This window comes from Rhynchophorus ferrugineus, unplaced genomic scaffold, assembly GCF_030347505.1.
Source record: "Rhynchophorus ferrugineus isolate W39M unplaced genomic scaffold, kcgeb_rfMv2 rfM3, whole genome shotgun sequence".
NCBI classification, from domain to species: Eukaryota; Metazoa; Arthropoda; class Insecta; order Coleoptera; family Curculionidae; genus Rhynchophorus; species Rhynchophorus ferrugineus.
In genome coordinates this window covers 30,041,845-30,054,887 of record NW_027472582.1, presented here as the reverse complement: position 1 = coordinate 30,054,887, position 13,043 = coordinate 30,041,845, and the positions used below count along the sequence as shown (strand labels likewise).

Here is a 13,043-nt window from a genome sequence, read left to right as displayed (position 1 = left end):
ATTCATTAGTGAATATTTGAGTTAGTAGGCTCTGAAAACCGCAATCATATAAATATTTACAGTTTTTGTTTATTTGCTGTTGGTTTTTTGTTGTTTTTTTTTTTGAGTTGTATTATTGGTTTCCTCTTTTCAAATATCATTTAAAATTGTCACAAATTGACTCGACCAAGGGGCAGATGTATTAATAAATTAATTATATATTTATTAACGATATTGAAGGATAAATTAATTAACTTGTTTTCGAATAATTTAGTTTCTAATTAATAAAACTTAAACCCCTCTTCCTTCGGTATAAATTTCAAGTAACTAAAAGTTATCACGCTATACACGTTACAGATCGTTTATCGCTCCTTCTCCCCTCCCTTGCACGGAGATTTTCGCAACTACTTCTAATTACGAAACTTGAATTACATAAATGCTTCTTTATGTCACTATAAATACGGTCTTGCGGAAGCCGAACCGCCGGAGGAACCCGGTCCGGAAGTAACTGCTCTCCGGAGCAAAAAACTTCGCCCTATGGTTTGCGTTTTCGGAAAATTAATGTTTGTATATTTTATCTTGGGGCGAAGGAAGGAGAGAGACAGACGGTGACCGGGTGCAGTTTTGCGAGGCGCGGACGTGTTCATTAACGGCGCTTTGAAATTCAAACATTCTTCATATCTGACTTGGGGCAGCAGCAAAAGCAAGATAAATCACCATCCCAAATTAGCTATTTACTTAAGGGACTTTAAGTATTGTAGCAATTTGCGCTTCCGTGTCTGGAACCAGTTTGTCGATAGCTAATATGTTAAATCAGTTTTTCCTTTAAGCAGATATATTCAGAACTCAACGAACCTCGCGACCCATAGACACATCAGGACACAGAAAAATAGAAAAAAATGGTCTAATCTGTTCATAACAAAATCAACGATGAAAAACACTTATACTATTATATATAAACATTCCAGAACAACAAACATATTAAATTTAATTGCACTTCAGGAATACTTATAGCTCTATATATAAACTTTGTAAAACGGCAAACTTTTTATCGATAGCAAAAATGCGAAAATGATGACTAGAAACACCTTAATATATTGTGTTTTTTTATACGAACGATAAAAACTTATGATTGATTGATTTTTCGCAGATTGTTTTCTGATGGAAAGTTGTGTTAACGACAGTTTTATAGTTTCCCGGGTATGCGTTCTTAGGAGAATGCTTACGTTATACATTATTATGATTTTATTTTCTTAAATTATCGAAAATTTCTTTTTTTATTTCCTTACCTCTCTTTTCCTAAACTCAATAACTTAACAGTAACGTTAACTGCATAAATGCAAAATACATTGCAAGAAAAAAATATCGCATGTTTATGAAACCGTCTGGTTTAAATTTTTGATAACTTAACTTTTAGTGATACTCTAAAGTAACCTGCCTATACAAATTTTATTTGATAACTAACTGATCATTATTACTATTACAGATATTATGACATTGTTATTACAACATCTGAAATTATAACGACATAGGTGCTTTGTTGAGCGTTGGTATCATGTGTTTAGAATAATATATTTAAAATAATTATCTGTCGTTAAAATTATAGAAGCGAAGAATAGTGAATGTACTAACCAAGAAAAATAAAAGTGTATGAACAAGGACCTAACAAGTTTATGATACTAAATATATTTTGTAATTAAAAGCATTAATAATTATATTTTTAACTTTGAACAAAATCTACTGAGTGATTAATTTTATTATAAAAATATAGCACATATTAGAGTATTATATATATATATCTTATATATAAAAATGAATCGCAAAATATGTTCCTAAGCGCATAACTCAACAACGCCTGGACCAATTTGGCCAAATCTTTTTTTAAAATGTTCGTTGAAGTTCAGGGATGGTTTTTACGGCGAGAAAAATTAGAATTATTGCTGGAAAAACCCTAAAAATAGCCCTTTTTGTTTGAATTTGTTTCGTGTATCAGTTGACAATTCATCTGTCATCTGTCAAAAGTCATCTGTAACAGACAACTTTTTTTTTTTAAATTTGATATGACTTGAACTCAAATCCTTTTAATCCGTACGAATTGTTTTATTTATTTAAAATTTTTTATTTGTTTAAAATTTAATTCAAATTTTAAATACGTACGGCTTAAAAGGATTTGAGTTCAAGTCATATCAAATTTAAAAAAAAAAGTTGTCTGTTACAGATGACTTTTGACAGATGACAGATGAATTGTCAAGTGATACACGAAACAAATTCGTATATCGTGTTTTGTGCAGAGTGTTTAGTTAGTTAGTGTTTGTTTAGTTCGTGATTAGTGAAAAAATAATTTATATTTGATATGCCTCCTATAAGACGAAGCAATTTAGGTAGAAGAACCAGAAATGCTATAAACCAAGCTAATTACCGATCTAATCGTACTGCACAAGAACGTGACGACGGAAATGAACGTGAAAGAATTCGGATATCACAAACGCGTGAAGCGCGAGCGCGACATTCAACTAATAATCGCGCAAGTTTGAATCCAGCTGCTTTCAGTTACGATGTGTCAATTGACTACAGTAACTACCAATGTGTTGTTATTGGTTCTATGAACTTGGTTTGCTCACACTGTAAGGCATTAAAATACAAAAACGAAGCCAATGGATTGTGTTGCGCAAATGGTAAAGTGAAATTGATACAATTGGATCCACCACCAGAACCATTGTACTCATTGGTTTCAGGAATAGGAACAGATTCTATACACTTTTTGACACATATTCAACAATATAACAATTGCTTTCAAATGACTTCATTTGGGGCAACAAATGCAGTTCGGGAAAATTTTATGCCAACTTTCAAGGTATGTATTATAGCAGTTACTCATAATTATTTTAGCGAACAAAATTTTCTGTCACCAAAGTTAAGATGTGTTACTAATCTTCAATTTCTTAATCATTACGAAATATATCACTTAGTCATCATATTATATGGTGATTCAGTTTCAGTGACACTTTTATTATATTTTATATTTGATAGATATTAGTTAAAACTAAATATATACTTTTTAAGATCAAATATTATTTAAGTTTGATCATTGACAATCCATTAATTTATACCACACCATAATATTTTTTTTATTTACAGATACAAGGGCAAATATATCACAGAGCAGGTTCACTGTTACCAGTGTCAGATAGCGACAACAAATTCCTGCAAATTTATTTTATGGGCAATTCACCACAAGAAATTGATCTGCGTTGTGCACATAACAATTTAGTAAAAAGGTCTATTGTAGAACAATTACAAACTTTATTTCATCAACACAATCAATTGATTATATTGTTTAAAACTGCCCTGGATCTGATGCCATCCGATAATCACAAAATTGTAATCAGAGCTGATAAAACACCTGCAGGTCAACATACAAGACGTTTTAATGCACCAACTATTGATGAAGTTGCTGTCGTTGTAGTTGGAGAAAACTTGGAATCCCGTGATATTGTTTTACATCGTCGGAATGATCAATTACAACGTATAAAGGAAACACACCGCTCATATGATGCACTGCAATATCCCATTATATTTTGGCAAGGTGAAGATGGCTACGATTTCTCAATAAAAATGATAAATCCCATTACAGGTAACTAAAATATTAGTTTAGCTATGGCGATAATATCTCAGTCACTATATTACGTATTTTAATTTTATATTTGAATGTTATTAAAACAAAATCTATTTACAGGTTCTGAAACCAACAAAAAAGTCAGTTCAATGAACTATTCATACCGCCTAATGATTCGGGAAAATGAAGATAATCACATATTGAAATGTCGGCGATTATATCACAAATATGTTGTTGACATTTATGTTAAAATTGAAACGGAGAGATTAACATTCATCAGGTTGAATCAAACCAAACTCCGATCTGAAGAGTATATTCACCTTCGAGATGCGATTAATACTGATGGAAATGCACAGAATGTCGGTCGGATGACTATTCTTCCAGCAACATACATCGGAAGCCCTCGGCATATGCACGAATATGCTCAAGATGCCATGTCGTATGTTCGTCATTATGGTACAGCAGATTTGTTCATCACATTTACATGCAATCCGCAATGGATAGAAATTAAGCAGGAGTTATTCCCTGGGCAATCACCCATTGATCGTCATGATATTACAGCCAGAGTCTTTAGACAAAAGTTGAAATCTTTAATGAATTTCATCGTAAAACATAATGTGTTTGGTGAGACACGCTGCTGGATGTATTCTGTGGAGTGGCAGAAACGAGGATTGCCACATGCACACATTTTGATTTGGTTGGTTGAAAAGATAAGGCCAAATGAAGTTGATGCAGTGATATCAGCTGAAATCCCTAATGTACAAGTAGATCCTGGATTGCATGAGGTAGTTATCAAAAACATGATACATGGTCCCTGTGGAACTCTTAATCAAAATTCACCGTGTATGATGGATGGTAAATGTTCAAAACGATATCCACGGACATTAATATCGGAAACAATTACTGGTAGTGACGGTTATCCATTGTATCGTCGCAGATCGACAGCAGACAATGGAAAATCAACAATTGTCAAATTAAATTAACAAGATATTGAAATAGATAATCGTTGGATTGTTCCATATTCACCCATTTTATCAAAGACATTCAAAGCACACATCAACGTTGAATCTTGCCATTCAGTGAAATCGATTAAATACATTTGCAAATATGTAACCAAAGGGAGTGATATGGCTGTGATTGGAATTGGTGCAGGGAATTCTAATGATGAAGTTACCCAATACCAAATGGGCCGCTATGTCAGTAGTAATGAAGCAGTTTGGCGAATATTTTCTTTTCCTATTCATGAGAGACACCCTTCTGTTGTTCACTTAGCTGTGCATTTAGAAAATGGACAAAGAGTGTATTTTACAGCACAGAACGCAGTACAAAGAGCTGCTCAGCCACCATCTACTACATTAACCAGTTTTTTTGAGACATGCCAAAACGATGATTTCGCACAAACATTGCTATATTCTGAAATGCCAAAATATTATACCTGGAATCAATCCTCAAGGAGATTTATACGACGGAAACAAGGAAAACCAGTTCCAGGATATACAGATGTATATTCCACCGATGCGATTGGCCGGATTTATTCAGTACATCCAAGCAATGATGAATGTTTTTATTTACGACTGCTATTAGTCAATGTACGTGGCCCAACATCATTCCAACAGTTACGAACTGTTGATGGTGAATTGTGTGGATCCTACAGAGAAGCCTGTCAACGTTTGCAATTGCTTGAAAATGACGCTCATTGGGATCAAACTCTCAATGATGCTGTAATATCATCACACACTCATCAAATACGAACATTGTTTTCTATAATCATATCTACATGCTTCCCATCAAACCCAATTGATTTGTGGATGAAGTACAAAGATTATATGTGTGATGATATTTTGTATCAAATACGGAATAGAATGGGAAATCCAAATATACAAATCAGTGAAGAAATTTACAATGAAGCATTGATTTCAATTGAGGACATGTGCTTGATAATGTCAAACAAACTATTAATTCAATTAGGCCTGACCGCGCCCAATCGTCCAATGCATGACGCTTTTAACCAAGAGTTGCATCGAGAAAGACTGTATGATCTCAACGCTTTGAAAGAATAAATTCAAACAAATCTTCCACTGTTAAATGAACAACAGAAGTATGTATTTGAAACTCTTATGAAAGTAACAAATGATGAAACTGGAGGGATTTATTTCTTAGATGCACCTGGTGGTACAGGAAAAACTTTTTTTATTTCATTAATATTAGCAACAATTCGCTCACAAAATAAAATTGCACTTGCACTCGCTTCGTCGGGAATCGCAGCAACTTTGCTTGAAGGTGGTCGAACAGCCCATTCAGCACTAAAATTGCCATTAAATATGCAAAGCAATGAAACTCCAACCTGCAACGTTTCGAAGAACTCTGCAATGGCAAAGGTTTTGCAGCAATGTAAATTGATTGTTTGGGATGAATGCACGATGGCACATAAAAAATCTTTGGAGGCTTTAGACAGAACCTTAAAAGATCTACGTAGCAATAATAACCGATTTGGTGGTGCAATGATTTTATTAGCAGGAGATTTTCGTCAAACATTGCCAGTGATTCCACGATCAACGCCAGCTGATGAACTCAATGCATGTCTAAAGTCCTCCAATTTGTGGAAACATGTTAAAGTACTTCATTTAAGCAAGAATATGCGTGTCGAGTTGCAAAATGACCAATCTGGAAACATATTCTCTAAACAACTCATTGACATTGGTAATGGCAAATTTCCTATAGACATGTTGACGGCTTGCTTTTGCTATGACTATAAACAAGTCCCAGAGGCAATCATTAAGTGTTTGTGGTATTAATCTAGAAAACCCATGTTTCTCACATGGTCAATTGTATGTTGCCTGTTCCCGTGTTGGAAAACCATCAGATTTGTTTATCTATGCGCCAGGTAATCAAACAAAAAACATCGTATACCACAAAGCAATATAATGATAATAATAATAATAATTATGATTCACATGATTAACAATAAAGCGATTACTTACTTTTCAATCCTTATATATGTTTTATTTAATTATTTTTTATTCACAACGCCCTATCACCAGGGTGATGGTTCTGTTCAGGAGAATTTTTTAAAATACGTAGGCACAATAACTGCCACATTACAAATCTTTTTGACAGGACGAAGTCTGTCGGGTCAGCTAGTATATATATATATATATATATATATATATATATATATATATATATATATATATATATATACATTTTCTATTCAACTATTTTCCATCTTAATCTCGTAGTAATAATATATTTTTGAATTATAGTATAGAGTAAAGTTATAGTATAGAGTAATTTTCATTTATTTTGCTTATGCCAGTTATGTAAACTTCTCTTCTATATAAATATATGTAAATAAATTGCTGTTTGTGAATCTTGTTAAAACTAGAAAATGGCTGGACCGATGTGGCTTCTAAGTCCAGAGAACGTATACCCTGAACCATATAGTGAGAAAATATGAAATAATTGTGAAGAAAATAGTAATATAGGTAACTTTTCTTTTCCCATGCAGAATATCACTGTGGCTATCATCAATAGTTTCGCTGTCACAAGGAATATTTATGTATGTCTTGTACTGTACATTAATGTACCTTAAGTTTTGGATTGGCACAGCAAATTTTGGATTCTGAATTTGTTCCTAATCACCGGAAAACAAATTAAATTATTCATAGAAAATTATATAAAGCTGCGATTGTAGATTAGTTATAGGAAATCGAGATATGAGGAAGTTTAGTCAAGAATATGAAATTGATCTGAATTTCAACAGTAACAAGCATAATCTCTGAACATCCTGTATTGATTAAAATGAATGGCTATATAATTTAGAGTCTAGGCAATATCTTTCACTATTTTCTTCTTAAATTTTCCGACGATTTGTATTATTTTGTCTTCATTAACTAAAAGTTAGTTGAAATTATCAGTTAATTTAGTATATTAATTGAGTTATGAGCAACTATAGTAAAGAGTGTTTTTAGTAATATAAAACTGTAGCGTTTTCGACGATAATAGACAGCTGTATGGTAATAAAGGTCAGTTTAATTTCACATTATATCGTGAATGAATTGATGAAATTGTACATATTTGTTTTCAGAATTAAAATTATCTTATTAAATTATTAATAAACTGGTATTTAAATTGTGCGGTTTAACATTTGTAGTCAGTTTTCCGTGGGGATATGTAATGTCACTAATTGAAATTAAATTGTTTTAAAGAGTTGTGGAAAATTCTATCAACAGATTGCTAATAATCAACAATTAGCAAGTGTTATCTAAACCGCTAAAGCGCTCTCTACAACTAAGAGTTTATAAAATTAACTAAAACTGAGAGATGTATTTTCATTTTTATTTAGATCACTTTATTGTGATTTTTGGACATGATTTAGGCTAAGGCAATCTTCGCTAATTCTATCAGATATTTCGGGAAATTAAATTAACTCACTACTGTTCCTACTGAAATATTTATAACTTAAAATTGGCAACGTTTTTATATATTTATAAATATATGTTGTTGGGAAACTTATCTCGAGGAAAGCCCCTGACTGACATCGATTCAGCGATAATCCGTAAAGTTGAAATCTGATAAAATGGCACTGTGTGACGGTTGAGAGGCAAGGAGAATTGTAGGCGGCGGTAGCGGTGGAGTGCAGTTGCCCTCACAGCCGCATCGAAATAGTGTAAGAGAGCTTTTTAACGTTTTTGCCCGCTGCGCCGACGGCCATTAATGGTTGTTCCAGACGGAAACTTTCAGTTGGCTAAGTGTTAACGATTTGCCCAAATGCATATTGGCAATCTCGGGCGTGAAAATTCGTTTTAAGTGCGAACCATCGTATACGTTTTCGTCACGCTCAATTAAAGCCTTAAGGAAAACTGTTTACTTTTTCTGCTTTATGATATCCATTTACTTCAATCGGATCGTATTTTACAGTTTTCTGATGGCGACTTTGCGCTAAGTGCACGTCTCGATAGCGACAAAGAGGTGTCCGAAGCTGTTTATCATTTCTGTCGCTGGAAAATAGTTTTCATACATACAAATTGTTTCATAGAATGAAAGGGAAGGTAAAATTCAGATGCTGGTCAAGATGTAAATTACTTATAAACTTAAAATATGGTACAAATCAGCCGCATCACTACGAAAGATATGGCTATCTCAAATATACGGAAAATAATCTAGCTGATGCCATCCATTAAAGAGTGCTTTTAGTTTATTTGTTTAGTGATGAACATCGGTTTTTTAAAATAATATTATCATTAAGGTCTAGACTTAGCAAGTTAGAAATTTGAATTTTAGTGCATCTCTTCTGCATAATACTACCTTAATATTTTTTTGTTCGAAGATCATAGATCAAGAACACCTCCAACTACCAGCTCAAGAGCAGAATTGCTTCCTAAACATATATAACACATAAACTTTGCATTTTTAATTTATCTTAACAAACACACGATATTGTTTATAGTAATCCTTTGCGAGTAAGTCACAGACTGAAGTCGTTAGCCGTTTTCAGTCTGCTACATAATGAGGCTTGTGGGAAAATTGCTGACACATTCAACAAAAATCTTTCTTCTGGGATGGTTCAAATTTTCAGTTCAAAATTGTCAAATTTGTTTCATTGTATTGGAAAATATACGTTCAATTATACAATTTAAGTTTCTTTGGCATTATAGATAATGAGTTACAACTGATCTAATAGAACTTCAGATCTACTAACCGATTTGAGCCCATTAAGGAGAGCCTCTTCTACTCCGCTATCTTAGTAGACCATATGTGCGTCAAAACCAAATTGAATAGTTTGTTAATGAATGATTGGATATTGTCAATCGACATACGGAAATAGTTCAAAACGCCACCAAATGTTTTAATAAGCCATGGCTTACTGGCTGGCTTCAATAAATGAAAATATCGCTCAGACTAATTTGTTTTTTAAATTTTGTGAAGCTACTCTATTCTACTGATCATATTCTATTGATACAGAATATTGTTGTTGATTATGTTTCACATAATGTAAAATATAACATTGTTGTATGTATCAATAGCCTTTCCATTTCCTATCAGTAGAGGGTCTAAAGGAGATTTGACAACACTTTACTATTAAGAATATGAGTAAATATATAAAGCTTACGCAGATTATTTTACATTTGAATTTGAATAATAATCCATTTAAATACCAATTTAGTTTTTCCCATTACAACCCATTTATATCATATTTTAAATTAGATAAACCAGTTTAAATGAAGCAATAAAAATAATTTATTTGCGTAAACCTATTTTTGATATGAATTTTCGCAATCACTGTCCATTTGTCATTATTATTTGGGGCTTTATATCGAAGGCTGTTAAATATACTTAATAATTTTGAAACTTTTAATCTTCATTTCTATATATATTTATGATTTGTTGGTTTGTTGAATAAATAGAATAAACATGCTGAGTTATGAGTGTTAATTCACATTTATTATCGTAAGTTTATACGATTTTCGTATAAGTATTTTATAGCTTCTATGAATCTTACAAACTAGAAAACGTTTTACGTAATAATAACACTGAAATTAGTACTTCTCGAAAATTATACAGTTCGATAATTAATTTAATCATTTTGACGTAATACTGTATACAATATTTTCTTCCTTTTAATTTTAGTATAATAAAATTTGGTCTCGTAAGAATATTATTATCTAATCAAATTTTAGTATCGTTTGCTGGATTGCTGTATAAAATGAATGAAATGAAATATAAAAGGTTTCTCACAGGCATTATTTAACTTTTTTTTCAAGAAATATAAGTGGCTCTTTTATTTTTCCACTTGATTATTCGGCTAATCAAATCGAGAAACGTCCTTGGAGAAATCCGTAGAAAGCTCATTTTTTCTCTCTTTCTCAAAGAGACCTACTCATTAAAATCTCGCTCTTTGTCGATGGATTTCGGGCAAATCGGTTTTGTGTAACCGGGACCTTTGTCGAATATCTCCGAAATGGATTTGTATAATCAATGGTGTTTTCGAGGGCGCGTTAATAATTCCAATTTAGATTGCTTTGTGCTTGACAAATTAATATATTTAGTTTAGGCGGAATGTTTGGCCGGGCTTCCCCCTCCTCTCGCGCCCCCGACGAATTTAACATTGTTTTGCCTCTAAGTTGGCTAATTCAATCAAAATTATTCCCTAATTTAGTGGATAGTCTGAATGGTGTTTGTAAGTGCATTAACATTGTATTATGTAGGATATTAACAATAGATTTCCCCGTATATTAAACTATATATAAATTATTGATTCGTGTATTTGTTATACATAATATAAACTTATAACTAACATATATTGAAATGATTTATGCTATTTCTTTCATTTCCGTTAAAGCAATTACATTTGAATACGATGTAATTACGCCATGTTTATTTTTTCAGTCTTCAAAACAGTTGCTTTTTAAACTTTAAAGCCTTTTCTTCAATTCTTAATTAAATATTTTTTTTGTTTAACGAACCCAAATCTGGTGAATATTGTGATTTTATGAACGTTTTGTAAGAACCAAGAGTTTTTGGTCCTTAATCTCAATTTCTTGAGATGAATAACTTCATGCAGGTGTTTGAATGTGTGTCCTTCTTGAAAGTTTAACTGAATAGAAATAATTCGCAATGAGCAACAGCACTATTTTTACGTCTTACTATTTTATAATCTCAGTAATATTAACTTTATATATGTACATTTTATAGGTAATTATTAAATAATTAAAAAGATAGTAATAAGAAAGCACCTATATGAAATTGCATCTTTCTTGACTTTAGCAATCTTTGCTTATATGCCTTCTTATGTACACGAATATTCTTACAAATTTTGCTGCAATTTTTTTACATTGGTCCTGAACTGAACTGAACTGTTGGTCTTAAACTAATATTGAAATATCTAAAGCAACACATTTTTCTTAGTAATATCTTATTTGTTTTTGTTTTTATTTAAAATAACTAGTCATTATGTTAAATTGTGTAAGTAACTTATATGGGAAATGGCATATGTAGTATACAGAAAGTTAAGGACTTAAAGCAGAACGTGTATTTTGCCCCGTGTATTTTAAAAAATAGAAAAATAGAAATATAAAATTCAAAATACGGTCAAGTATGGTAAGCTTTTTGCTTTTATCGTTTAGGAAGCATTCTATTAATAGTGCTGTTACTGTCAAGCTTTATTTCATGTTTTTTATAATTTGCTTCTAAGTCATGAATTGGAAGATTTTTAATTCCTAGCCTCTCCTATGTTGGGAAGCTTTCTGGCGACCAACGAATTTTGTAACTAGGATGGCAACATATCACCAATATGGCTGCATTTATTTCAAGTGGCAGTGATGGACAATTTGAGGTACACCACAAATGTTGCTAAATTTAAAGATACATATATGTAGCGGTTGCCATTTTGCTTAAGAACTATTGAGATGTCTAATCGCTAATAAGATCTTTAAATGTATTTGTGTTCAAATGTATTTTAAATCCATAAATATCTGAATTATTAACTACAAAGTACGTTAGCGTCAGGTATTTGAAATTGGAAATTATTTGAATATTGGTAATTTGAAATACCAAATACAAATTACATTTTTAAGGAGTATGGAATACAAATAAGAATGATTTATTGTATATTAATTAAAACTAATTCATAATATAATATAATGATATAAAGGGAACTGATCTCGCAGGCACCACAAAATATATAATATAATATAATAATGTTACATAATAAATTTTGTATTATAGTATCTGTTTTCTCACTCATAATCTCACGGTAAATTTTGAATTAGAACTAAAGTGAACAAGACTAGTTAATTTTTAAGGTTGGTAGTCAAATTAGTAATATATTGTATTGATAGAATGTTCTGTTATATTCAAAATATTATACGTCGTTAGTCACAGTACTACCTTTAGAATTGAATTTGATTCTGATTTAAATTTGTTATCAACGTTTTGTTATGATCCGGTGTTATTTTAAGCAACATTATAACATAGTATACATAATAAAAGCATACATGATGTATATCCTCCGTAATTTAAAGTGTTATTAAGCTTATAATGGCTTTGACAATGACCGAAACACGTACCTGCACAAGTACGCTCGTATAGACGACGAAAGTTGACGAGCCGGAGCGCTGACATTAAAATTCCAGGGATGGCAATTTAAAATGGGGTTTAAAAAGAACTAATGCGAATTTATGAGGTTGCCCCGCGTTGTAACGGGCGGCCGTTCCGGACCACCTCACTTTTTATCTGACGCCGAAAAGGATGTATGAGCGCTCCATGCATATGAAATTAAGAGACGCCTATCGGACGGAGCACGCAATAAATTCTCCCCCGAAGAAAAAGCTCCGGATTTCTTTCCATCGGCCATATTAAATTTGCAAATTGTTGTAGTTTATGCCGCGGCGGGCACCGGGGCCCCGACCTTTTTCCTTCTTCCCTTCCACCACCTTCGTCGGTTCGT

At 32.3% G+C, this 13,043-nt stretch overlaps 2 protein-coding genes across 13 annotated transcripts in view; both read left to right on the top strand.

Moving 5' to 3' along the window:
* The window catches only part of mbl (splicing regulator muscleblind), a 630,287-nt gene that overhangs the window by 364,863 nt on the left and 252,381 nt on the right, over positions 1 to 13,043 (top strand). The gene's annotated exons all lie outside the window — the stretch shown is intronic.
* LOC143192726 (uncharacterized) lies at positions 2,466 to 4,582 on the top strand. Its single transcript, XM_076398231.1, has 4 exons — positions 2,466 to 2,654; positions 2,715 to 2,833; positions 3,118 to 3,613; positions 3,716 to 4,582. Exons 1-4 carry the CDS (start codon positions 2,582 to 2,584, stop codon positions 4,576 to 4,578), a joined length of 1,551 nt encoding a protein of 516 aa, XP_076254346.1. The 5' UTR covers positions 2,466 to 2,581; the 3' UTR covers positions 4,579 to 4,582.

Excerpts from the sequence above, each read along its gene's own strand:
- LOC143192726 (XM_076398231.1), top strand. The coding sequence starts at position 2,582 with ATGAACTTGGTTTGCTCACACTGTAAGGCATTAAAATACAAAAACGAA. Across the intron at positions 2,655-2,714 it reads TGGATTGTGTTGCGCAAATG|GAATAGGAACAGATTCTATA; the intron begins GTAAAGTGAAAT and ends CATTGGTTTCAG. Across the intron at positions 2,834-3,117 it reads ATTTTATGCCAACTTTCAAG|ATACAAGGGCAAATATATCA; the intron begins GTATGTATTATA and ends TTTTATTTACAG.